The 27,378-nt window shown below is 40.3% G+C and overlaps 2 protein-coding genes across 12 annotated transcripts; one reads left to right on the top strand and one right to left on the bottom strand.

Moving 5' to 3' along the window:
- Nucleotides 1-741: 741 nt before the first annotated feature.
- ankrd13a (ankyrin repeat domain 13A) lies at nucleotides 742-8,892 on the bottom strand. Its single transcript, XM_039802369.1, has 15 exons — nucleotides 8,434-8,892; nucleotides 7,567-7,702; nucleotides 7,096-7,220; nucleotides 6,935-6,980; nucleotides 6,377-6,520; nucleotides 6,093-6,282; nucleotides 5,007-5,073; nucleotides 4,814-4,895; nucleotides 4,581-4,642; nucleotides 4,365-4,495; nucleotides 4,071-4,228; nucleotides 3,819-3,950; nucleotides 3,568-3,728; nucleotides 3,372-3,436; nucleotides 742-2,652 (listed from the first exon to the last, which is right to left on the bottom strand). The coding sequence occupies exons 1-15, from the start codon at nucleotides 8,539-8,541 to the stop codon at nucleotides 2,454-2,456; spliced, it is 1,806 nt and encodes a 601-aa protein (XP_039658303.1). The 5' UTR covers nucleotides 8,542-8,892; the 3' UTR covers nucleotides 742-2,453.
- Nucleotides 8,893-9,280: 388 nt separating this feature from the next.
- On the top strand, nucleotides 9,281-27,353 carry git2a (G protein-coupled receptor kinase interacting ArfGAP 2a). Of its 11 annotated transcripts, XM_039802357.1 has the most exons (21): nucleotides 9,288-9,863; nucleotides 14,906-15,039; nucleotides 15,419-15,531; nucleotides 15,683-15,788; nucleotides 16,507-16,593; nucleotides 16,701-16,831; nucleotides 16,935-17,029; nucleotides 17,335-17,380; nucleotides 18,182-18,187; nucleotides 18,268-18,319; nucleotides 18,411-18,483; nucleotides 18,648-18,745; nucleotides 18,859-18,970; nucleotides 19,089-19,231; nucleotides 19,329-19,478; nucleotides 21,533-21,781; nucleotides 22,646-22,735; nucleotides 24,134-24,216; nucleotides 24,372-24,557; nucleotides 25,440-25,503; nucleotides 25,932-27,353. In XM_039802357.1, the coding sequence occupies exons 1-21, from the start codon at nucleotides 9,812-9,814 to the stop codon at nucleotides 26,142-26,144; spliced, it is 2,283 nt and encodes a 760-aa protein (XP_039658291.1). In that variant the 5' UTR covers nucleotides 9,288-9,811; the 3' UTR covers nucleotides 26,145-27,353. The 11 variants fall into 11 exon arrangements, with proteins under 11 accessions (XP_039658300.1, XP_039658292.1, XP_039658295.1 ...); XM_039802358.1 differs by lacking the exons at nucleotides 25,440-25,503; nucleotides 25,932-27,353 and adding an exon at nucleotides 24,786-25,130 and having other exon boundaries at nucleotides 9,283-9,863; nucleotides 18,271-18,319; XM_039802368.1 differs by lacking the exon at nucleotides 18,182-18,187 and having other exon boundaries at nucleotides 18,271-18,319.
- Nucleotides 27,354-27,378: the final 25 nt, after the last annotated feature.

Raw genomic sequence — 27,378 nt, 5'->3', positions numbered from 1 at the left:
AAATGTGGAAATCTACTCAAGTTTTCTGAAATAACTGTAAGCCTATTTGTTTTATTTATTTAGTTGATTGCTTGAAACATACAGACTTTAAATCAAAAAGTTGTAGATAAGTTTATTATGTTTACCTTTAGGGCCAAGTTGTTGTTTTACAACATGAGAAGGCTTCTGTGCAGATTAAATCCAGTGATACCAAGAAATAACTCTGAACTCTGAAATAAATCAATTTCCTAAAATAAAACTAAGTCTATATCATTTTGTTGTGTGATTGATTATTCAGATGAAGGTAGCCCATTTCCTGCTTTGTACTTAATATTGGGATTAGGAGCTCTACAAAATAAACTGCCAAGAGACAACTAGGTTCATCGATCAAACAAAAGTAATACACAATATAAATTAGATGGAGGCAGTCATCAGTATATCAATTTAGAAAACTCTTGAAACTGGCTCCCGTAACATTCACTCTATTTTATAGAACAGATTCTTCCTACAGTACGTAGTAGCTTTGTATCCTGCACAATCCAATTGTCCAACACTATATGACCATGTCAATATGACCATATTTAGCAGCTAGCCAAAACATACAATCTATTCACTGCACATGCACTTATATTGTCTTGAAGAGGTTAACACTGACCTGACAAAAAAGAATATAAATTACATCATAGAAAAGTATATAAGGTTGTCTACTCGGTTATCAGCTGTTTTGTAAATAAAGCACATGAACAAAGTCACGTTTAGTCCTCAAGGAAATAAAGTGCTTTTATTTTACAAACATTTTGAAACAGACACATTTTCTTAAAATTTTAACAAATAAAAAAAACCTTGCAGCTGGAACGGTGCATTACAAAGACCTGCATTAAATTAACCAAAGCTTGCCTTTTTAAATTGACAGTTTAGCAGTTTTGGAAAGTTGGAGCTTTATGAAATAAGAAGTGTTAAAGCTGCAGCCCCTGAAAGTCAGACGCAGCTACGCAGAGAGACCTTGGATAAGTGGTTGGTTGTCAGTGAAATCAACTATAGTGGTTAATGCATGTTACTCAGCATCGCCCTGGTACAACTGAAATCGGTTCATCTGGTTTTTAAGTTACAAAATAAAAAATAAAATAAAAAGATCTGTTCAAAACTTTAGTCTAAGTGGCACATCAAATCTTCACTACCTCTTGCCCCCTCCAAGCGTTGTCAGAGCAAAGGAATCCCTTGGCACATGCTGATGAAACTAATCCTACATACAGTATGGCAGGCGTGCTTAATCTTAAAAGTCTGTGCTGTCTTTCTTCTGCTCAGAGGTCTAGAGTTGTTTGTGGCTACAAAAGGCTAACAGACTGCCTTTAGGAATCTGAATAATCTCTGCAGCATTGGTTATGTGACTGCTTTATAACTGCATGACGGCTGTAAATCCAGACATACTGGTCCCTGCATTTGCGTTTTTGAACTGAGGTGATAATGCTTGAAGTCGCTCAGTGACCGTTAACAATATGTCCTTTCTCACCATGAAATCTGAGAAAATGTTCAATAAAAATCAATCCGGGAAAGTTAGAGCCCTGTCCTTGTTGCAGCAAAGATATTGCGTTACCATGCAGCTGATCTCACATTAACATGCTTCTGTTTAGCCATCAGTAAAGTGTATGTTCACAACGTACGAGAACATTCATTTACTTGTGAACCTTTGACTCAATGAACCCAACTTTCTGAATTAATATTGATATGGCAGATATGCACGAGTGATACCATTTTGCACCAAAGAAACATTTACCAGGCTACAATTTCCCATAGATTTACAAACTAATTCCAAAGTGATAGGACAATTTGTAAAATTGGAACCCTGAGATTTCCGTTACTCCGTGAGACCAGGGTCCTCAACAAAGTGACTCTGCAGGAAGACCTCACAGTGAAAACTATACATCTGTCCCTTTAGGTCCACAGTACTGGTAGCCTTCTATTAGGCTAAGCTGTTTTTAATCTAGCCATCTAAAATTCAGGAACTGAGAAAACATGTACCTGGGGAAACAACAGTGCTCTGGACCTTAAGTGCCACATTTGAGTGTCCCCTTTCAATAGTCATTTTGTTCCTAGAACCCCAACTACACCGTTGTGACCCCACTCTGGGCAACAATGTGATTAACACGCACGGGTTGCTGCTGTGACTCTCATTTGGATAGAAAATAAATAAAAAGAAGAACTGAGCCAAAATTATCTGATCTGTCCATGAGTTGAGGATGGAGACACACTATGCTAAGATAGAAATATATAAAGGAGTATGGTCTTACCAAAAATACCTTTTGGAAAATATTGGATAGCGAGAATCTGATATTGCCTGTGCAAGAATGATCTGCTAAAGAAAGAAACTTGCAGTTGCATAGATGACTACAGTGGTAAGGAAGGACAATTGAGGTGTGGTAGTTGCTTCTGGATCTGGAAAAGTTGCATTATTATTCCCTCTTATTTTTTTTTTTTTACTTCTCAGTGAGTGATAGCTGCAAGATCCTCTCCAGATCCTCTTCCTCCTGCTTCCTCAGCCTATCCTCTTCCTCTTGAGCCCGTGCAGAGAGCTCCATGGCCAGGCAGAGCTCTGAGTCGGGGCTTGAGGCAGAGGGGGAGCTGACCGAGCTGGGGGTGTCTCCATATTCCACTAGCACCCCCTCTGGGATACTCCTAGAATGACAGACAAGAGAAAGTAGCCCCTTTCAGAGATTTCGCAATATTGCCTCAATGAAAGTCTGCCTTTATGCCGGCTTTGTTTATTCACTCACAGAGGCATTCAGGGACCAAAAGAGGCATGACGTGTAACCCAACAGCGTCGGCGTCTAGTGTGTGTGAGCCGATCCGCACTGTTAATCAACTAAACAAACCCAACTGGTCCCACAAACCTCCATCTTTATGCAATGTGGTAGCACAAATGTCAGTAGAGAGGACAGAGGCAGCCGCGGTGCCTGCTTGTGTGTGTGTGTGTGTGTCTGAGAAAGGGAAGAGCGAGTGAAAGAGAAGGTGACTCTTGCACGCAATGTTTCTGTAAGTTATTAATAACTTCAGCTACTCGGAACGCTGCTTTGTCACTTTTTAACCTGACTGTGGGTCGACTCATACATCATACAGTGGGTAGTGCCATCTGACCATTTCACACAGACATCGGTTGGGCTCTGTGTCTATTTCCGCTGCTGGCTTAAAGGCACAACAACTGTGTCCACTCATTCCGTCTTCGTAACTTTCACACAGACTGCGGCTTAAAGGTGCATAAGTTCCGCCTTGAACAGGCTGTGTGAAAGGAGCTAGTGGGATCCAGCTGTTCTGTGGCTTTCACTAACACAAGCAAGCAAGAAAGAAGGACTGTTCCTTTTACTACATGTTATTTCAACGTTGACCTGTGTTCCTACCTGTCACTCGGGCTACTGGGCATTACATCAGTGAATTCCCCATCAGCATCATCCCAAATCCCCTCCTACAATGACACAAACATCAGGAGCATTTCAAGGATACAGTGAATAGCAAGGAGAGCATGGCAAAATGATTTAAACAGATCTGTGTGCGTTTATGGTATTTGCAAGCCAGCTGAGTGATGATTGTTCTGACCTGGCCTGGGACTCTGCGAGACTCCAGGAGACTCTGATGGATGGCGTACTGCAAAAGCTCCTCGTCGTTGTTGGATATGGGTGTGTGTCGGCTGCCTCCCCGCCGATGGTAACTGGCGGGCACCTCAAACACTGAAGGACACACCTGAAACGGAGGCAGAGCTGGACGGATGAAAAAAAAATAAAGAAAAGCGGTTTAGGAATCACAGATGTGACAGTCACTTTTAATAGTTAAACTTGCTGCATTCCTACCTGCAGCTTCTTCCTCTTCTCCTGAGGATGTTGGTGTAGCTGCTGGAGTTATGTGTGCCTCCTCTTCAGTACTGCATTTATTGACATTACCAAATGTAATCCTGGCATTCAGCACATGAAACAGGGGAATCTCTGCCCCAGAGGAAAACACAACATACTTCAGACTTCAGAGGAGGGGGTGAGAATAGAGACTAGCTTTATGTGCTTCTTGAAAGAGTAGATTCCATTTAACTTGATAGGAGTGTCATGTACCTATTTTAACAGGAAATCCAGGAGGAAACTTTAGAGTTACGAAGTCTCGTAGCCGTGCAAAATGGGAACTGGTCCGAGCCATGAGGTCGATAATGGGGGTCACCTGCTCCACCAGGGACAGAGGATGCTCCTCACTCATCCACAATGTACCTTTGAACCTGCGTGAAACACGATAAAAAGGAAAATGCTGTTCAAATGTGCACACACACGCAACTTAATTTATTGATATAGATAATGCACAGCAATGAGGAATAAAGTATGATGTTTCTGTGGCCATGAATCTGGGTTTCTTACTTCTGTGTTCGAATGCTCAGTTCAATGGGTCGGCCGATGTCTCTGTTCCCCAGGTCAAAGTCAGGGTCAAAGTATTCCTCTGGAGTGATGGCAGTGGGATTGGTGGCTGTTGCATACTCAAGAGTCAGGTCCTATAAAGTTGAGCATTTGTATCAAATCAGTTACCAGGTGGGAACAAAACATAACTTTAATGCAGTTACTGAATGCACGTTTTACCCCTTGTGCACTAATGTGCTGCTCCACAGTCCCAAGCAGAGACTCCAGGATGTTCCTTTCACCTTTTAAACAAAAAAGTTGAACTTCAGTACTCTCATTCTATTTCCATCAATTTTGTTATTCTTTTGGACAAAAGTCTAACATTTACATCATAATATACTATCTATCTGTATGCTGAAAATATAAACACTGAAGGAGAGAAAAGTCATATGTGAAGAATATATTCCACCTACTTTTTATCCTGGTTTTCTCTTCGTCTGTGAGATGTTCGGTCCTTGTCCTGATTACCACACTCACATTGTTCACACTGAAAACCTGAGAAAACAAACAGAATATAAAGTCACTGTGTAAATGGGCTCCACAGTTTTAAGTGTGGCACTAATCTTTAGTTGTAATTAAAAGAAAATAAATAAAACTTCTGTGAACCTTTGCTTCAAATCCATTGACCATTTCAGTTTTGTCAGCTCTCCAGCCCCAAATCCCAGACTTGATCCTGTGAAAATCATATTTTGTAAAAAAACAAAAGCTTTATTACAGGCAAAATACACCATTATATCCTTCAGCGTGGAAAAACTTCCACAACACAGAGAATTCAACAATGCAATACAATATAGATATGGGACATTTTAAGTAGTCATTAAGTATGCATTTAAATGATTGCATTAATCTGTGATTCTTCTTTCATTTTAAAGGCTTTAGCAGTGTTGCAGTCCATTGTTAGGTTTTGTTTTTAAATAAGATAGGTTTCTTTTAGCCTCAATTAACTATTTATCAGCTTCAATAATAAAGATATTCTCTCATAAGCAATGGTAACAGGTTGAGCAGGAGAAGCACAGTGACAATTAATAACATTAACGATGGCTCAGTTGTTCCACTAAGCAGCTTAGCCACTATACAGAATATCAAGGCTGCGGCACTGAACCCCTGTATGGAGTGTAGCCATCACTAATGTTACTAGTTACATCTGTTTGACAAGTCAAAATGTCCACTGTGACAAAGGCCTATCATTCATGACCACTATAATCTCTATCTCTATTCATCCAGATGAAGATTAGCAAGATAACATGAAGACAGTATATTACCACAAGCTAATTACATGATGTATGACTAACATGCCTACTTTTCTTTTTTTTTTTTTTTTCCCCAACTCTAAATTTGCTCACATTATTAATATCCATTGTAAACTGTTAGTTGGTAGGGTTACATAACGCGTCCAATTTTTTTTTTTTATGAATAAGTCAGTGTAAATATTGCATGTTACAGACAATTGGATGCCAGAATGATACTGGAAATATCATCCAGATGTGCAAAATGATGATCAATAAGCCTAATGGTATCGCTGTTACACAGTAACCTTACTCAGGGAGTAATGACAAGTGTGAAAATCCCACGAGATGTCAACTCTTATGAAACAATATCCCTGTGGAGGAGCTTATTCTTGGCTGATCAAAGGAAGTTAGATCTATTCATGTTGGGAGAAAAAAGGACAACAGAAAAAGATGTGACTCTTGCCTCTCGAAAGCAATATCCTTGGTGTCCAAGTAGGTGTTGACAATAGGAGTGGTCAATCTTTTGGCAACTTCCTGTTCAGCTGGCTGCATTGACTCTAGCGTGACATCCTCGATTTCTTGGGATATGTTGAAGCGCTCCGTGTCCACAACTTCATCTTCATGGTTCACCTCCATCAACTCTGCATATGAATCTGTAATACAGTCAGGGGTAGACAAATCATTTTACAGAAATAGAACAGATCATAGACAGAACTCTATCTTGTGTAAGAGAGTTAAAGCACACACCATCCCCTCTGAAGATGTAGCTTCTGCGCCCTCTGATCCAAGTCATGTTTTCAAAGCCTAGAAGAGTGGCATCTACTCGCAGACTGGCGCCACTTTTCCAAATGCGACAAACATCACTTGGACAAACCCGGGACAGAAGAGGGACTGTGAAGCAACAGCATATAAATGTCCCACACATGAAAATCAATGTCACTCATTACTTAACCAAAACAAATGCTTCCTACCACGAAGCAGGTATGTAGTTTATCCTGTATGACCTGATCAAACCTCTGAACTGGCAAAGATGATATAATTTGTGTGGATATTTATTTGCAGGGTACAGCATTCAAAAACACTTTCGATACTTTCTTCTTTTGCATACTGAATGCTGATAACAAGCCTGTACTACATGAACAGGTTACTATGCACACACAATTTACTTTACACACACACACACACACACACACACACACACACACACACACACACACACACACACACACACACACACACACACACACACACACACACACACACACACACACACACACACACACACACACACACACACACACTTACTCCAACTGGTGAATTCCCACTTCATTTCCATATAGAAGTCTGGAGACTGTGGATGAAATGATAGAGCAATTATTTCCTTTGACACTATATATATATTTTTTTTAAATCAGGCACACTTACAGATGTATCACAAGACCACGGGAAAATGTATAATGTAAAACCTCTCGGATCTTTGCCAGCAGCTCAGGCACTCCTCCGAGAGCAGTGGAGGCTTTGAGGTAGTCTCTGCGCTGAAGCACTAACTGAACCATCTCTGGATCTCCCGTGCTGACTGCCTCTTGAAGCACTACACAGAGACAGACAAGTTTGAACAAACCACTAGACCTTTTAAGAGAACAGCATCTGTTACCCAGAAGTAGCAACTATCCATATAAAAAAAAAAACTCAACAATGCCAGTAATAACAATGGAAAGTGAAACTGTTTCAATGCAGTCAGAAGAAAGAATATGGATGTTTTTTTGTTTGTTTTTTAACCAGAAAACCCATTAACAGCAGATGCTGTGTAGGGTAATGTGAGAAGGATTCTAATTGATCAAACAACCCACAATCCTCAAAAAACTAATCTACATGACAAGTGAAGTCATGATATCATAGTATTATTTGGCTGTAACATAGCCAGGTGTATAACTAACCTGTCCAATTCATGCCGTTTTCTTTAGTCACTTCAGCACCGTGTCTCAGAAGGACTCTCACTGACTCCAGGTGCCCGAGCGACACAGCCAGGTGTAGAGGTGTCTTACCTCTGGGATCCACGGCCTCAATGTCATTCTGAGAAAAATCAATCAACAAGACACCAACACATTAGTAAGACTAAATCCTGCAACATTGACATGGCAACCTGTTATTTGAACAAAAGGTCACGCTGGCCTTGTAATATGCTTCCCTTGTAACTGAGTGCCTTCAAATGATATCTCGTAGAGTCCTTTTACACCTTTAAATTGAGGTCATCACTGATAATGACATAGACCTGCGGTAGCCCATACTGCACATCATGTCTGGTCCTCATATGAGTCATGAGGTAAATGTGTTATTGATTAGCATTGCTGGGTAGTAGCAGTTATAGAGACCGGATCATAGTAATTATATTGCCCCAACACACAGTATCAATTTGGTAATACACCACCGATCTATACATTTATTTGGTAAAGCATTTCTTATGTTATCATATCTAGCTAGTCAGATTATATACTGTGTTTGAGTAATACAATAAATTGGGTTAGCTAGCTAGTAGTTAACAAGTAGTAAGTTAACAGCTGAAAACAGGATTTCAATCTGTACTGGAATTGAGTTTTTAAAGTTAACTTCAAAACCTGTTGATCGGTGAATAGCTATGTCCTCATAGACATTTCAAACGTTATCTGTGTGTGTGGCACAACGGAGCATCTGTCAACACGACTGGCCTACTTTTACTGAATGGCTACGGATGATTTAATAGCTCATTCCTGGCTTCATCTAGCTAGCAAGCATCTGTGTAAAGGCCTATTCCGTATTTTACCAACCTGTGGTGACTGTATTTGCTCTTCTAGTGTCCTGTAGTCGTTCTCCCACACTGCGGAATGCAGGGGGAACTTCACTCGGACATCTTCGCTAACGTTAGCCGTGGACATCTTCCTCTTTGTGGAGCCGCTCAGTGCAACGTTAGCCAGCTTCTAACAACAGCCATGGGGATAACTGCGACAGCAGCACGCTAGTTCTGCCAAAATGTACGAAAAATATGACCCATGCCTTTTATATTTGACAATAACAACGTCGAGATATGTAAACCAGTGCCCAACTTTTCACCCAAGCCTTTCCCTAAATAAAACTTTTGAACAAGGAAGTGCCAGAAGCAGTACCCAATGATGACAGGGGTGTCCTATATATAAATAGAATCACAACTGAATTAATACAATCTAATTAAGATCGATGTCCGTAACTTTTTAAACGGAACTTAATTTATGTGTAATAACAAGAATGTCTTTGGTAAATACACAACAGAAAAATGATTTGTAAAAAAACAACACATCGCCTTTAGCTAGATAAAAAGGAATAGTCCATAGTTCCAGTTGGACTGAACCATTCAACATGTTTGAATAGGGGTTGCGAAACATCTAACCAAAAGTAATTCCTATATAAATGTGATTCCGTGTTACACTTGTATGCATTCGATATGTTAAGTAATTAAAAATTAACGCAGTTTGTCCTGCAAATATTAAGAAAAATATTTTAAAATACAACATCATAAAACATTTTATCCAGACTTATCAAATTAATATCAAACTCACCTACGTTTAATGGGGGTTTTGCCCTCAGTTGGGTCTATCAGGTTGTGTACCGCCCATGCTACAGAAAACTCAAACATATTGTTGTATTTGAGTTTTAATCTTTGCTGTTGAAAAAATCTGGGTCACGATTGGCGTTTGCTCATCCAAGCGAAAGAGACAGGGAGGCGTAATTTCCGGGGAGCAAGGGAGAAATGCATTTCCTGTGAGGCCTGCATCTGGGCATATTCTTCCCTCGCCAATAGGTCACAGTCGCAGCTGCCACTGGTGCTCTAGCTCCTCTGTAGTCCTGTCTGCGAGAGACTGAAGAGTAAACTACCAAACGGGCACAGGCTAGTTAGCTAATCAGGTGCTAAATCAGCTAATTTGCAGAACAGCAGCATTGTACCTTACGCTTGTGGGGTAGCGTTATAATGGTTGTAACGCAAACGCTGGCCAATACGAAAAGGCTAGCAACAGTTAAATGAAGAGCAGCTTGTTGTTTGGGTTGTTTTAATTAGCTAGGTCTAAGGTTAGCTAACGCGGAAGGAATCCCCACAGAATAATAAATGGTTAGCAGAACGCAACGGACGTAATAATCTGCTCATTTTAAAAGGCATTTCTTCCTGAGTAAAGGATGTCTAAACGCCTGCGAAACACTGAGCTCTGCGCGGATTGCAATGTTCCAGGTAAGCAAATTTACACCATCCCTCATTTAGCTGTTCTGTTATTTATTCACTAACGTCTGTTAGCCCATCAAGTAACGTTAACGTTAAGCCAATGCGGTGCACTTGACTGCTCTTCTGGTTTAAATCAGATTATCAGTGCTGGCCCATGCTGCTTTCTGCTTTACGGTAAATTAGATTAGCGTTATGCATGTACTTTTGTTTTGACAGGGCAAGTTGTTAGAGTTGTTGACATTTCACTAACGTTATAGCTCCCTAGTTGAGGATGCAATTAGAACTGAAGCAGCTGTCATCATTTTTTAACTGTTTCCATCCGTTGTTACTTGCTTTAAATAATCAGGCATTCTGATTTCTAATTTCTGATGGGTGTCAGTGTAATTGCACAGTTGTTTTGTCACAGGTAACAACACAATATGTGTGTGTGAAATAATGTCTGTGGCATGCTCTCAATAGAATGGCCGCATCATTCATCGAAAGTCAGTAACGTTACAGTGGTTGCCTGTCCAGGTGCCTTTTGTACAACACACAGGGGTATTGGTAGTAAACGACAAGCCTATCCCATGTTGACTATGTCTGACTGAATTTAAAACTAGGAGATTTATTAGTCCAGATGAAGACAACTTAAATACTGCGTTCATTATATGTCATCAGAGTAATCCCCAGCATCTTCTAAAAGAGATCTGTTTGATTAAAAAAAATGGTAATGGGAAATATTATTACGAATGAGAGAAAATGAAATGCAGTTTTTCAAATCCAACGTTTCTGTGAAAGCTGTACAGGTTATAGTTGAAATGTGTGTGAGGTACTTTTAGTCCCATTTATATAGAAATGACGTGATGTGTTTCCGCAGCACAGGAAGCAAAATAGGATGCTGAGTAAATTGACTGCATGCTTTCAATGCAGAAGAGTTTTCTTTTCTATTGTGGCACTGGCACCACAATGTATTGTAAATGTGATATACTGTAAGAGTAGAATGTGAATTGTTTTAAGTAATGGCGAACAATATATAAAAAAAAAAGAATCTTACGCTGGTCTCTTTCCTTTTTCACAATAAAAATCAAGATAAACAATGAAAAGTATGGTAAATATTCAGTAATGCTCAAGTTTTAGTACCTTGTCTATCATCATGTTGTTCAGACTAGTTAAACCTCTCAGGTCTCCACAGCAGCTGGCCTGGATTGCCCTTCCATACGGCTGTTACCAGTTGTTGGCTGTGAATATTTTTAGAGTTTCAAGATGTGGTATTGAAAAAAAGGCATGTCAGCACCAACTCTCAAGTCTTAGTGGAGATGAGACTGAACACTGGGGACCAGGTGCCAGAATTTGACCAGCAACCCCTGCAGCTGTTACACTCCTACACCTCAGCTGCTGCTAAGACACTTACGGTCTTCACTATCCTGTCACAGTGCCAGCCACTCAATCTGTTTAACAGTTTATCAGCTATCGGAGTATCATATGCATTTACAGTATTCCTGGCCTTGAGATTATCGCAGTCAGAAGAGTCTCTGTATAAATGGCACATAGCACAACTCTGACATTTGTATGAGTGGAAGTGTGTTAAATAGGTCAAGGTTAAGTAAACATATTTATTTTGGTCATAGCTTACTGTATCTTGTAAATGTGCTCTGTCTCTATGCATTTCCTGAATATGCAGCGCCAAAAGTTTTGATAGCTTCTGTCTTTTTTTTCTTCTTTTACAATGTTTTGAAGGAGGAAGCTGCTCTATTACTCAACAATAAGGTTGAGGTGCTTCAACCCACAACTGCTAGTCTTCACTTCCTGTTTTCACAGTGCATGGCTTCACCTAAATCTCTGGTTAAAAATGGCTTTAACTAGCATTTGGCCTTTTTTTCTGCACTATGTTTTGTTAACTCTTTATGTTACATTAGCCTAAATAATGCTTCCAGTGGTCTGAGCTAAGCACTGAAATATCCCATCAAAGACCATGACCAACAAGTTTTGGTTCTCAGGACGTTTTTGCTTTTACTACCCTGTCTGTGGCGCTCAGCCCCAAGCCCATTTTGGATTAAATACAATACCCAAGCTCATCTAATGATTGTGTGCCTGAGAGTTTTTAAAGGTCCTATGACATGCTGCTTTTTGGATGCTTTTATGTTCCCCTAATACTGTATCTGAAGTCTCTTTCCCGAAATTTAGCCTTGGTGCTGAATTACAGCCACTAGAGCCAGTCCCACAATGAGCTTTCCTTAGTATGTCAGTCCCTCCAGAAAAACGTGATTATGCGATCGCATAATTCAATGCATAATCAGCCAAAGTCCGCATATTTATGCGGGGGCCACATTTTTTCAAATACGCTGCACTTTTGCCACATAAATTGCAGATTTCCACGCAAAATATGCGGGGCTTGCATGATTTCATAATCCCCGCATTTTCATTGCAAAAAAGTCACATATATCTTAGCAGAATTTTTCGTTTACTTCACACAAGAACAGACATTTTCCCCTGTTGCCATGGGAACGTTATGAAGTGACGTAATTACGCAACGTGAACATCATCGAAAAGCAGGGTGTTGGGGGGAATCACTTTTTTTTCTCTTTTTCATCAAACTGCAGTTTTTGCAAGTTCCCACAATTTCATTGCATAAATTGCATAAATATCCTGCATATTCCATCGCATTTTTTAAGAAAACGTGCCGTATAATCAAGGATTTTTGCCCGCAACAATCACAAAAAAACCCCGCATTTTTCTGGAAGGACTGGTATGTACCATTTCTGTGTCTGTAGCTTTAAATACCATTGAGGAAGAGAAAGGGGGGGCAAGGTGGAGGGTGGGGGTGTGGCCTTTGTCAGTACCCGATCCGTTCCACCTGCACAATCCGTTCTGCGCATGTGCAAGATGACGCGTATGCCATGACGTAGGCGCAGATAATAATGCTGCGTTCATTCACCACCACCTTGGAATAACGGCACCGCTTCCACCTGCACGATCCGTTCTGCGCATGCGCAAGATGTTCACACGCTAGACTCCAGCTAACGTTAGTTAGCTAATAGCTAATTCGGCGGACCGCTAGGTGATTATAGCGGTCTGCCGTTAGCCTCCACCGGGAAGCTAACGTTAGTTTAGCTAACGGTTAATTTGGCTAACCGCTAGCTGATTGCAGCGGTCTGCCGTTAGCTTCCACAGTTAAGCTAACGTTAGTTTAGCTAACAGCTAATTCGGCTAACCGCTAGCTGAGACAGCATGTAAACTTTAAAAGACCCTCAAAATAAAACTTGAAAATAAACGTTAACATATATAACAGCTGTTACGTCAGTTCTACTTTACTTGTGCTCATTTAAAATACAATCATTCAATACTTGTCTTTATTGTTATTACTGTAATGTCTTAATTTAGCTGTAGCCTGCTTTTCCCATTAAGTTTGACCTAACGTTATTTTAGACTGAATCTAGCTGCAGAAACAACGTAACCAGTGGGGCGGTGCCTGTTATTTTGAGGTGGCATGAACGCAGCATTATCATCTGCGCCTACGTCATGGCATACGTGTCATCTTGCACATGCGCAGAACGGATTGTGCAGGTGGAACGGATCGGGTACTGACAGCCTTGACAAACTGCCACTTTGCTCGTTTGCAAGCCGTGATGTCTCTCTCTTTATTTATTTATTTTCAAGGATAACCCCTTGAGATGCACCATCTCATTTTCCAGGGGGTCCTTTAAGCTACAAAAGAAACCAACATCAAGATGGAGAATCATAATTAAAGTAAATACAGCACAAGACAATAACAAACATTTAAATACAACAACATTCACATTCATATACACGCACTCACTAACAATGCTCCCACAAACTTAATCCCTTCCCTTTAGCCCATACCATAATCAAAGTCAATCAGTGAGCCATCTGCGAAAATTCAAATACAGAATCAAGGTATAAATATGTTTATGCACTTTACTATCACATGCAGGTACATAACTGCAAACATGTACAGTATATGAGAAAGAAGAAGAAGAAAAAAAAAAAAAGGATCAGAAACCGGAACAAGATGTTTGAGAATAAATAAAAAGAGATGATTTGAAAACATAAAAGGAAGTTACAGATCTGAGCGAGCGAGAGAGATTGTTCCAGTCTGGTGCTTTAAATTTAAATGCACGACGACCTACTTCTTTGTTAATTCTAGGTACATAAAAGAAGAGCTGATCCGTATGCCTTAAATTGTACTGTGTATTAAAAGAAATTAGAAGACATTTCAAATATGGAGGGAAATGAAAATAAATACACTTAAAAATAAGTAATAACCAGTGGAATTGCCTTCTTGACTTGGGAGCCATTTCTCATGGGTGGGCCAAATTCTCTGGGCGGGAAAACAGAGAAAGGGGAGGTAACCTTGCTCCTTATGAGCGCATAAGGAGCAAGATTCCAGATCAGCCCATCTGAGCTTTCATTTTCTCAAAGGCAGAGCAGGATACCCAGGGCTCGGTTTACACCTATCTCCATTTCTAGCCACTGGGGGACCATAGGCAGGCTGGGGAAACTCCTATTAATGTTAGAAAAACCTCATAAAGTGAAATGTTCATGCCATGGGACCTTTTTAAACAACAATGGAGGTCTATGGCACAGAACAATACGTTGTTTCAGGCTTTGGCTGCACAGACAATATTTGTTAGAAGGATCTATTAAATATGGGTTTCGATCTTTTTCTGGCATTTGTTGACAATAGGCTAAGTAAAATGAAGAGCACCCTTTAAGTGTCTGTCTGTAAAGGTTTTGACACCATTTGTAAGAGTTTTTCTGGGTCCAGTCAGTGAGGAACAGAAAAAGGAGAAGTGGAGTGCTACCATCTAGCATGTAAGTGATTTGAATAATAGTACTGAGAAGTGGAAATGAAGAAAGGACATGACTTGTGAAACATTTCTGACTCATTTTAAAATGGCTACAAATAAAGCTAGAGCAAATCAAATCTGTGAGAGCCAGGTAATCCAATATTGTACCATTTAGCTAGCCTTTAAATCACATCTTTAATACGTTGCGATTCATCATTAGATCACTGCAAGTGTCATGATTTTTACTTTGTCTCTTCCTCTCAGAACCTCGCTGGGCCTCGGTGAACAGGGGTGTGTTGATATGCGATGAGTGCTGCAGTGTTCATCGAAGTCTGGGCAGACACAGCTCCCAAGTCCGCCACCTGATACACACACCATGGCCACCTACGCAGCTACAGGTAATAACCCCAAGCAGAAAAACATGTATGCAATATTCGCCTGTGTAAGGCTACATATCTTTATGCTTTCAGCTGTGAAATTGTCTTTTGTATAGTTTTATGAGTGCTATGAGGCTGTGGTTTGTCCCTCCTCAGATGCCTTGAGATCACATCATCCTTGCACACAATCTGTATTACTGCGGTTTTAAATTCAGCAGGCCTCTATCTTTGACAGACAGTCTGTACATCAGTTGTACATCAGATCCCACTGAGGTGTATTGATTTGATCCAAATATAGAAAGTGTTTGTTCAGAATAAGAATTGTTAAAAGCCAGTCAGCATTCTGCAGTTTAAATCAATGGGACACATTTTACAGATTTATTTTTTAATTTCATCCCAGATGGTTCAGATGTTATACAGCAATGGTGCAAATTCAATATGGGAGCACTCTCTTCTGGACCCTGCATCTGTGATGAGTGGAAAACGCAAGGCCAACCCTCAGGACAAACTGCAGTGAGTCATTATTGTTTGAAAATGTTCACATAGAAGTTAATTCATTAAACAAAAAATGAATTGTTTAACTTCCAAGTCTAGTATGTGCCACTGACTCATTATTGCTTCCTTCTTTCTGTTTGGACCTCTATGCTTTATGTTGTTCCAAAAGCCCAAACAAATCCGAGTTTATAAAAGCCAAATATCAAATGCTGGCATTTGTTCATCGCATGCCTTGCCGGGAGGACGACAGCTCAACAGCCAAGGATTTAAGCAAGGTGAGGAGAAGTGGCTGCTCAATATGATTTTAGAGAAAACTGAAAGATGTTTTTGTACAAAGCTTTGTTGGTAAACCTTATCAATTTATAGTAATAGTTTTTATGCCTCCGGGCCAGGGACAGCTGTGTTTTTTGGTTATCCATCCGTTCGTCTGTCCCATTCTTGAACGCGACATCTCAGGACCCCCTGGAGGGAATTTCTTCAAATTCGGCACAGACATCCACTTGGACTCAAGGATGAACTCATTAGCTTTCGGAGGTCCTGGTCACTGTGACCTCACAAAACAAGTTTTTTGGCCATAACTCACTAATTCCTACGCAACAATTTACACAAATATCTAATAGAATAAAATGAGAAAGTGATGGCATTTTATATCCAAAAGGTCAACTTCACTGTGACATCATAACATAACTCAGGCAACATCATGGCATCATCACAGACAACATCATAACCCAGCAACAGAAGGTGAGACATTTGGTCCTATAGTGAATTGGGGACATTCAACCTAAAACTGTGGTGATTATTTAGATTCTCTGTGCTGCCCGGTTGAAGAGGTGTGTTTTAAGCGTCCACATTTCGCCAAAAATACACTTAATACTAATTATTAATTAATATTATATGAGATGAGTGCGGACAGACATGGAGGTAAACTGCAACTTCACTGGTTTGGCCGAGGCATACATCCACAAGGCGATAATTCTAGTTTTTTTCCCCCAGCAACTTCACTCAAGTGTACGCACCGGGAATCTCGAGACTTGTTTGAGATTGCTATCCCTGGGAGCACAAGCTAATTTTTTTCACCCGGTAAGATTCATCTGCTGTTTCTAAAACCAGAATTTTAATCTTTGCATTTACTTTTCTGTTGATTTTAGATCACAATGGTTTGTCCTGTGAATCAACCTCTCCTCTAGGAAAAAGGAAACACTCCCTTGCATGTAGCTGCAAAGGCAGGACAAGTATCTCAGGCTGAACTATTAACTGTTTATGGAGCAGATCCTGGAGCCCCTGACAGCAATGGCAAGACTCCCATAGACCATGCAAGGTTAGCTTTTTTTCAATAATCTTTTATAAAATTCAAAAACAAAATATTATTTCAGCCTTGAAGTATTATATTATGTTTGTTCTTTTAACATGTGTCTTTGTAGGGAAGCTGGCCACCATGACCTGGCAGATAGATTGGTGGAGATTCAGTATGAACTAACTGATCGACTGGCGTTCTACCTGTGTGGGAGAAAGCCAGGTATGCAACAAGAGAGAGATAGAGATCTGTTACTGAAATGACTAAAAAGATATGGGTCAAAGAATATGTGCATGTGTGGTTGGAGTAAAAGATAGTTTTGCCTTGGCAAATATGGCACTACAATGAGTGAATGAGTATTTCAGCTTGTACGCTTGGCACTCCAAGCAGATAAAAACAAACTCCTCACTGTATTTCATTTACTTTGTAAATACCGATTATGTACTATTTTTAAATCATGCTTAATATAAAATCTTTACATTGATGACATTTTGGCAGTCCTCCAAAATTCTTGTTGTTCCTTTCAGATCATAAAAACAGCCAGCACTTCATTGTTCCACAAATGGCTGACAGGTAAGAAAACTAACTGCGTGTCCGTGTTCTGTCTACAGTCTGTTGTTAATTAAAATCAGCAACAGATCGCATGTAGAGAATTTTGACAGCTACTCTGTCATAATAAAAACAACTGGAAACTGTGTAGGAGCTGATATATGGGTCTGATAAGATTTTATTAAATTGGAATTGGACCACAGTGTTTGTCACTTCCTGTTCAGCCTGAAGGCTGCTGGAAACGGCTGGAAACTGTCCGACTTGAGAGCGGACTTTTGTCACCGCCCCCAGCTGCTGCCGCCTGCTCTCGTCCACTTTACAGGCGAGGCGCAGTTCATCTCGAACGAGCCTATTCATTCTCCCATGTGGGGGGAGGGGCTTAGGAGACTGTTTTGGGCTTTAGTAGAAAGGGGGGAGGGACTGAGAAGTTGTTGATGTTCAAATTTTTTGGCTAAGTCCTGGATCTTCACAATTCTACCTACAGCACCTTTTTAAGTGATTTGTCTGTGAATTAACGTACGTCTAAGTAAACAGGCTTAACTTGAATTGAGCCAACAAGAGAGTAGAGTGAGGCAGTTGTTAATGGTTGTATTTTTGCTCTGAGGCCTGTTCTGTTGCTGTTGAGATCGCTGCAGCATTTACTATCTGTGTTAAAGTAAACAGACCCAGTAAAGTAGCTGAAATATCCAAACACTCTGTAACTGCTGCAAATAATTCAAAAATGTTATTTCAAACAACTCTAATTCCAACCCGAGAAGAAGAGTCGTATTTTCAATTTAAATGACACATTTGATCTTTTTTTATTGCTCTCTTTTGATGGAAAAGGAACATGTAAGTATTACTCAGAATTAAGTGTGCATTATGCCGACATAAGAATTCATCAGCTTATGAAAGTTATGTTCTGCTTGTAGCAGTTTAGATTTATCAGAACTGGCCAAGGCAGCGAAGAAGAAACTGCAGTCTGTAAGTAGTTTTGCAGAGTTTCACTGTACTGAGCTATCTTCTCTCCCCTTACGTAAGTCCGACTAAGTGTCATTTACTGATTTCCATGCAGCTCAGTAATCATTTATTCGAGGAGCTGGCCATGGATGTGTACGATGAGGTGGACAGACGAGAGACTGATGCAGGTAAGATGAATTATCCAGGAAAAGCTTTGTTGTCTTGTATCCAGAGAAGACCTTTGTTCTGGATCTCCTCACTATGATTCTTTAAACCCTCCACTGGTGCTGCAGCTATACTCCCACATCTAAACCAGACAACATTGAGCTCATTCTTAACCTATTGTTTGTAGTTTGGTTGACTACACAGAATCACAGCACTCTGGTGACAGAGACGACTGTGGTGCCTTTCCTTCCTGTGAATCCAGAGTATTCATCAACACGGAACCAGGCGAGTCCTTTTTACAGCAACTCCCATGCAGTTGTTGTAGTGTTTCCCTCTGCACATGTTTACTTTGAAGTAAGATTGCATTCCGCTAACGTGACTTTGTTTTTCTTATTCAGGGACGACAGAAGCTGGCAAGATTTAATGCACATGAATTTGCAACTCTTGTGATTGACATATTAAGCGATGCTAAGCGCAGACAACAAGGGAATTCAATAGCCAGTCCCAAAGGTCAGCATCTTATTGTTACTTTATATCAAGAACTGTTACTTTATTCCAAGATCTTGCTGACACTGAAGTATCGCACATATATACAGTAACTATCCCAGTCTGTGTCTCTTTATTCCAGATAATGTTGAATTCATCCTGAAGAGTGTGGCTGTCAGGCATTGCAGTGACAGCCAGGACAACGACCAGCCTGACTACGACAGTGTGGCATCTGACGAGGATACGGATCAAGAGCTCCCCGCAAGCAAAGGAGATAGGACCAAGGTATCCTGGCATCACTTTCACAATCTAAACCCCTGAAACACTCTCTCTCTAGGTGCCTTTACCGTTTTTTCTGTTTTCAACCCCTCTCTCCCAACAGAGCCTGGACTCTGACCTCTCCGATGGCCCCATTACTGTGCATGAATACATGGAGGTGAAAAACGCACTCTCTGCTTCTGAGGCCAAGATCCAGCACCTCATGAAAGCCAACAACAGCCTGAGTGATGAGCTGAGGCTGATGCAGAAAAAGGTATCCACCTCGCTCCACCAATAAGATCACTAACACCGGGGGCCGGACTGAGGGGGGGCCACAGTGGTCAGCAGAGCTCTTCTCCTGCCCAGTGGGATCGCTCTCTGGTGGGGAGGCCGAGCTATCTGAATAGGAATGCTGTGTTGCAAGATAAGGCTGCTGTGACACCCTGCTGGTCCACCCTCTGTTTTGGCCAGCATGTTTGATTTCAAAGCTTCTTTTAGTTTTTTTTTTTTTTTGGTTTGTTTTCTGTATTTGAGAAGAATAAATGCACCCTTTCTCCAGTTAATAACTAAAACAGTTTACTGGTAGTCCTCTTTTTTTTTTTTTTTGTAATGAAACTATGCTGTCTAATGTTACTAACGAGCATGTTTTAAGAAAAAGCATGAAGTAATTTACAGTGGTTTTTAACCCCTTTGTAGTGACTAACTGAGATTGTATGTGTGTGCCTTGCTTCATCACATATACTGTGTTTATTGCATATAATTATTTTTGATGGTTTCCAGTTGTTTTTGGTAACAGCCTTTTAGTACATGTGGATGTATTGTTTGACATGTCTTAGTGGTCTGGTTACATTTCATAGAAATGTCATAGAAAGCGTATTCCTCAGCTGATACAAACCAGGAATACTGTTACTCTTAGATAAAACTGCTGATTTATAAACATGACAATGTTAAGTTTGAGATTCTGCACAAATGTATGCACTGTGCTTCAACTTAGCAATTTATATCCTGCTAAACCCATACTATTTTGAATATCATTTTGGCCACCGATGTTCTCAGCATGTTACAGCTTTTATTTTGTTTAAATGAACCCCTGTCAGTTAGATTTTTTTTTCGTATGTTAAAATTGCTTTTAATTTGGCTGTTTTGAAGGAGCATGCCGATTGTTTGTTGCTCTTAATTCTGTTTGTGTGACTCAAGCTTGCACACACAGGGTCATTGTGACACTGCAGTAGACATACAGCACTGTAGCGTACTGTATTGTTTTTGGATGATGTGATCTGGTTCTGTGTTGGCTCATGGCTGAACAGATTCACTCAAATGTCCACGTTCAGATAAAGATGTGGTGGAGAAAGCAGGACATGAGGCTTGTCATGACATATTGTATATATTTCAACTTTATTTGGAATGACAACCTTTACCAAACATCAGTCAGTCATTCATTATGGCAAAGGTTAGTAACTAAACCATACTCCTCCATTTTCTGACAGTACACCAGACCTAGCAGTTACTTTGCACTAAATGCAACTAGTTGCATTATTAAGGATTTTTTTTTTCTTCCCCCAAACTGTTATATCCTTGACAAAATGTGCATGATTTTGTTCATTCTTGAATGCCTCTTATGCTCTTATAATTCTTGATTCTTAAGTACTGTGGCTACTTCTTTGACTTAAACTGCATCTGCGTCGCTTACCTACGCAACAATCTTTTGCTTGCTTATCACTTGCTTTGCTTCTTCTTTTTTTCTTTTTTTTTTTTTTTTCTTTTTATAAACAAAGGCAAAATCCCTCCAAAAGCAAAATTCATGTTAGTCCTATGATTTTTAGGAGGTTGGTGGTCAACTTGATGGATAATTAAAATAGATCATAAGATGATATTTATGGGAAAAGGTTCCAAGTCATGTTTCTAACCTAAAGTCTGTAAGCTCAAAGCCACGAGACACAGGTTTCTCTGTACGTCATTATCATTGAAGCAGCTTCTGGTTTTGTATATTGGTAATATATCCTAAGATTGTGTTAAAGAGCATTTTTCAAACATTGACTTAACTTTTTATATTGTGGGATTAACAAAAATCTAAAAGGTTAGATTCTCAAATTGTATAATATGATACCCACAAAGATGTTTTTATTCCTGCCAAATAAGTATATTTATAAGTATTTGACTCTGCATGCTGACAGTAGCAGACTGTGAAAGTATAATATGAATCATTTTTAGGAACAGTGGGATGAAAGCTGAAATTTTATGCTGTAAAGATAAGAGTGGATCATAACAGGGAACACCGCTTGCTTTGCTGAGAGCACTTCTTAGTGTATTGCTGACCGTCTCTTCCAGCTGCAATCTCTGCAAAGCGAGAACACCTCTCTCAGGCGGCACGTCCCAACCAATATCTATCAGATCCCCAGCGGTTCAGACTACCCCGACCCCTCCAGTCCCTCTGCCCTGAAACGCCGGCAGTCTGCGCGGGCCAGTCGGCCCATGTCTATGTATGAGACCGGCTCAGGCCTGAAGCCCTATGTCCCTAAAGGGGAAACTCCCTACCCAGAGGAGGGTATCCCCACCCTGCAACCCTTCCCACCTCATGTAAGTAAGACCTGTTCCCTGCTCTCCTTTGCCGTTTCCTCTCCTTTGCCGTTTCCTCTCCACTGCCCCGTTTCCCTGACTTTCCCTCATGTCTTCATCCTGTCTGCAAACCTTTATCTCTGCCCTTTTTTTTTTCTTTTTTTTTTGTACTCCTTTGCCACTGGGTAGTTTTTTGTAGCATCAAAGACGGAGTCATCAAAACCACCATGCCATTCATTTAGCCACACAGCCAGTCACAGCTCATCTTGTCCAGATACATGTTCAACACCATTATCTGCATATATCTGTTGTTTACTGGAGTGCTGCTTGTTTGTCAGACAAAGTTAGCTGTAACCGCAAGGAGATGCTGTTATTATGATATACCTTGAAGGTTTGTACTGTGTTTTATGTTGATGAAGCATTAAAACTACCATACAAATACTCTGTGTTTTTGTAATGCATGATAATTTCACAAACTCACTTCATCTTCTCATCTGTTTGGATTCTCTTTTTGATTTACATACAGTATTAATGCAGTTACATTTGAGCCTGTGAATCATAATTTTCTGGTACTTCTCTCTCGATGGATTAACTCCCAGGTTCTTCAGTCATATTTTTTCCAGCACACTGTGCTCAGAAAGGAAATGTAGAAGGATAATCTGTAAAAAACAAAAAAACAACCAAGATCCTTTAAGTTGACTACATAGCATTAAATTATCTTAAGATCACCCCTATAGTTTTCCATCAACTCAATTCTCAATATACAGTATCTGATTAAGCCACAACTGGCTCAAAGAGACTTGTGGGACATCTAATCTCTTTCATCTGACTTTTTAGTTTTTTTTTCATTTTTAATTTAAAATGTGATTTGAACCCTGTCTTTAGACGGAAAGGGGCGCTTTTGTGACCACCTCTTCATCCCTCCCCTCATTTCCATCCACCCTGTCTTGGTCGAAGGATGAAAGTGCTCAAAAGGTTAAGTACATCCTCACTCAGTGGGACAAAGCGAATCCACTTGGAGCCTTTTCAACCCCTCCCTGACCCTCACCTCCCTCTGTTCTCCATATGCTGCTCCCTATCTGCCCTGCTGCATGAGCCGCCCCTCCACCAGCTGCCCTCACCATCAGATACCTGCCTTCATCAGCATCATGCTCACAGCGCGGCTAAACAATCGTAATTATGTGGTTTTGTCAAGGCAAAACGTCTGTCTGATTGCTGAACGTTGAGCAGAAAGTTGCACTTGTAATGCTTCTTAGCTCCAGAAACCTGTGTTGCAGATGATATTGGAAAAAGTATGATTGGAAAAAGTTTATTAGTGTTTTAATTTATAAAACAACCACATGTCTGTTAAAAGAAGGGAACACATTGAGTACATTTCAAACACTCTTAGTATAAAGAGAAGTTCTTTTCTAACCCGTTCTCTAACAACTGCTTGGCCATTTTGCACAGTGAGCTTCCAACAGCATGCTCTCACTTCCTCCAGTAACACAAACAATGTGGTGACCCAGGAGATTACAGTCTAAAAAGATGTATCTTCTGTTCAGGAGGAACAAAGATTTATCTAAACATGTATGTGCTTATCGCATTTCCCGAGGCCAGCTTATGTGTGCATGTGTGCTGCGGTGCATTGTGTACTGCATAGAAGAGGAGGATGTGTTCAGATTCTTTGACATGGATTGAAAGGGTATGAACAATAGGTCCTGTGTGGCTTTTTTATGTCTCTGCTTCCTGTTTATATGTTTAGCTTTGAGTCCGATAGTGAACCCCCATACAGTGACGTTACAGTGAACCCTGTCTGTTGTGAAGATAAGGCATATGGTTATTATCATCTGACTTTCAAACCATGACCCTCTGGGGTCTACTTCTTTATTTTGGAGAATGAGTAAAGCTTGTGTGTCATGGTTCTCGTGTAATGTTTCTAGCCACGTGTTTATTATTAGCATTGGCTTTTTGTTTGACTGTTTTAATTGTCATCCATGAATCATCCTTATTTCAACATAGTCACATTTGATGATGATCATAGTCACTTCCAATAGTCAGCATTAGTGATTATGTCATACTGATGTATCTGAACCTATCTGCATAATCGGTTTTACTAATCCTATATTGAATGCTTTAAATTGATCATGCGCTTTTGCTTCACAGCTTTATTCGCTTGTTTCAGTCAGAGTCGTCTCATCGCCTTTACTTGTTTATATTCCAATCTGACATACAACAAACAGAAAGGGGTACATTTACAATACATGTTTTTATTTGTCAATGAGCATTTCAATTGTGATGTCACTACAGCTGTTTCTGGTTTATATCCTCAGTGACATGGGACGTCTTGCACGAGGCACTTTATCATTTTTGTGTCCCCTCTCTCCCTTCTAGGCCTCGAAGTTAGAGATGCAAAGCAGCATGCCGGAGAGTGACTATGACAACACATTCAATGACTCTGAGATGGATGATTCGGGGTAAGAGCATCGCCCAGAATGATGGTTTGTTCTAAGTGATGAGTGAAAGTTTTCTGGCTCCTAAATACAGTTTAAAGGGCTTTTGTCTTTAGAGTAAAAACAATGAGCAGGGATTTGGGCAGTAGACATCATTTCTTCTGAATTTCCCTCTGCAGTTTGTGCAGGAGAGGGAGGCTGAGGAGCAGTGGCTGGCTGGGGGAGAGCAGCTCTATCCCGGAGCTGGATGATCTGGAGTCAGACCCCACGCTTCCCAGCACAGAAGACGTCATCCGCAAAACCGAGCAGATCACCAAGAATATCCAAGAGCTGTTGCGAGCTGCTCAGGAGAACAAACATGACAGGTCAGAATCTGAAGAAAAAAGGGATCTTTCTTTATCAGTTTAGGATCTGGGTTTTTTTTTTGCTTTCATTTCCTTGTTTCCATTTTTATCCCTATCATTATTGTCATGTTTAGTTGCGTTTATCTCCTATCATTTCCCCTTTTTTTCTGTTCTCCTTCATTCTACTTCAACTTTTCTCCGCTGTTATGATGTTGTTTTGGTGTCCCCGTGCCTCACCCCTGCGAGCAGACCATGTGAGCGGGAAGGTGTGCGTCGGCTCAGGCACAGCCTGGGATGTTTCAGCACTCTGGTGCCCTGGGCCGAGAAGGCCCCCCCTCCCCTTCAGCCGCTCAGCCTGCGCTCCCCTGACCCCACCTCCTGGTACTCTGGCCTCTGTCCCTGCCTCCCAGGCACAGTTTTATTTTCCTCTCCTTCACATAGTTTCTGCCTCACCCTTTTCCCTTTGCCTCACCTGCTAACAAGCTATCTCTTTTTTTCCGATTTGCTGACTTTGAATCTGCTTAAGTGAATTGATGCAAAGTTAAGCTACATCTATGCAGTGACTTTCTTTTGATATATAGGTGACAGTGAAGTTGATGCACATTCTCACGTTGATGTTGTTTCTACTGTGTAGCCATCATTTTTTAATACTAAAATGTGCTATGGAATAAAACTGCCTGGTACTTACAATGCTAAAAAAAATTGTTAAATAGCATGTTCTGTTGGTGTTAACCTGAAGATGATAATGCACGGTGTGGTGTGAATACTATATAATACTGTACATTGCTTGCATTTAGGAGCTTTTGGTTAATTAATATTTTATCAATGTTTGTTATGTAATTTTGAGATTTTTATGAATGTGACATCAATATGTTGAACTCAACAAATCTCTTCTCCTCACAGCTTCATACCCTGTTCAGAAAGAATACATGTGGCTGTAACAGAGATGGCTGCCCTCTTTCCCAAGGTATGGAAACAAGTTTGTAGATGGTTTGTTTTGAGAGAATGGATCAGTCAGCCATAACGTTTTTCATGTGTTACTTTAAAATTATCACAAGCACAAATACCAGAGATTTAAGCTCCAGCTACAGCAATATTTTCAGTTGTGCCAATTACTGATGCTCTATTTTACTTGGTCCTTTACTCAAATAAAAAAGCAATGAATTTCACCTAAATGTGTATGTTCTTGTGTGTTAAATATAACTATTTTCAAGTGTGTTAAAAGAAAAGAGAGTATGGTAAACAAACCAAAGTAAGTTCTGGCCAGATTCAGTCCTAAACCAGCAGAGGTGAATGTGGTTTTGAAAGGATCTGCACTATACCGGCTTTCTTTGCACCAATCTTTTGAACAAACACTGTCCATTAGCATTAAGATATTTTAACCTTGCTTTGCAGAAGCCACGCTCAGAGACTGTGAGAGGCTCGCTGCGCTTGTTGACCTCCAGTGCGTACCGGCTTCAGAGCGAGTGCAGGAAGGCGTTGCCTTCAGAGGGCTGCCCGGGACCGGACATGCAGCTGGTCACCCAGCAGGTCATCCAATGTGCTTATGACATCGCCAAGGCAGCCAAGCAGCTTGTCACCATCACCACAAAGGAGAATACCAACTAACAGCACTTACAGGGCTGCAATGCAGTCAGCATCTCAGTTTTGTTCTTTCAAAAAAAAAGTTTTTTAATTTTGTTATTTTTTGTATTTGTGGTATATGCATGCATTGTTTTTTTTTATTTATGGATAACTACTTAAAGCCAACTCTGAACAAAAGAGTGTAAAGTGGAAAAGGCAGCAACTTTACCTAGGAATACCAAGCTAATGTACAGTAATAGCACAATTTCTCTTCAGGTAAATTAATAACTTCCACAAATCATGGTAATAAAAGCAGCAGCTAGCAGGCCTGGGGACTGTAATGGTTTATAGATTACAACTTGAGTAAAACTTGCTCTTAGCTACAAATAACCTTTTGATCAGTCCAAATTGTAAATAGTTTTTATTGAGAGAAGGAATTAAGCACAGTACAGTAAATCTAGATGATGATATTGGTTAATGTTATCAGTCCAAAGCCAGGCATGGAAGCTGAAAAGCCATACATGAGTCATGAATCTGCTGTCATGGAATACTAGTGCTAACACTCTTGTAGCTAAAGGAGCTTCCTCTCATTAATTGCACTGTGCAAGCATCATCATACCGTAAAGTTTAATCTCCAAAATCAAACTGACCATTAAATGTTGGGAACTTCATTTATGCACACTTTGTAGCTAAGCAATGCTAATGTTTGTTGCATCGAAAAAACTATACGTTTTTTTTCCCTGTCTAAGTGTAATCCAGTCTGCAGTGCACTTATTGCGGCTATTTATGCGTACCCATTTGTCAAGTCAGTGAATGAAAATGACGCTTGTCCAGGGGCCAAGTTGTATTCTTCACCAGCACCAAGATGATGTTGTATTAAGTACAAATGATGTGCTTCTTCTCCACACTGCACTGTATTCTGCAGTCTTGTGTGCCATTGCAGTATTGGTGATGTTGCAAGATATTTAGAGCTAATAGCCATACTGTTTGTATGTCCGTGTTTTGTGCTCTGTTCCGTTGCTGCTAGTTTCGTATTTAATGTGCAACATATGGGATAGAAGTCTAGACATCTCCTGTATAATTGTGCAACCCAACGTTCATCCTCACCAAGTGTTTCAGAGTTTATTTTGAAATCTGATCAAGGTAATGTCCCTCTCTGTACTTGACCAGAGTGCAGGGATGCATGTGATGCAGCTGTTAAGTTGCACTTTGGAAAAATAATTATTTTCTAAATAAACTTAATTTATAAATATAGCCTGTTGTGATTTGCCAGAATTGG

The sequence above is a fragment of the Perca fluviatilis genome, chromosome 6 (genome assembly GCF_010015445.1).
Source record: "Perca fluviatilis chromosome 6, GENO_Pfluv_1.0, whole genome shotgun sequence".
In the NCBI taxonomy this organism is placed as follows: domain Eukaryota; kingdom Metazoa; phylum Chordata; class Actinopteri; order Perciformes; family Percidae; genus Perca; species Perca fluviatilis.
The sequence above is the reverse complement of the archived record's forward strand: the minus strand, read 5'-3'. Positions and strand labels throughout refer to the sequence as shown.

Bases quoted from the DNA above. Each gene is read 5' to 3' on its own strand.
- git2a (XM_039802357.1), top strand. From the start codon at position 9,812: ATGTCTAAACGCCTGCGAAACACTGAGCTCTGCGCGGATTGCAATGTT. The intron at 18,971-19,088 runs GTCAGCATCTTA...TCTTTATTCCAG, and splicing joins TTCAATAGCCAGTCCCAAAG to ATAATGTTGAATTCATCCTG. The intron at 24,558-25,439 runs GTCAGAATCTGA...TTCTCCTCACAG, and splicing joins CAGGAGAACAAACATGACAG to CTTCATACCCTGTTCAGAAA.
- ankrd13a (XM_039802369.1), bottom strand. From the start codon at position 8,541: ATGTCCACGGCTAACGTTAGCGAAGATGTCCGAGTGAAGTTCCCCCTG. The intron at 4,229-4,364 runs GTAAGAAACCCA...TGTTTCACGCAG, and splicing joins CTGAGCATTCGAACACAGAA to GTTCAAAGGTACATTGTGGA. The intron at 3,729-3,818 runs GTAGGAATGCAG...TCATCCGTCCAG, and splicing joins AGAAGAGGAAGAAGCTGCAG to CTCTGCCTCCGTTTCAGGTG.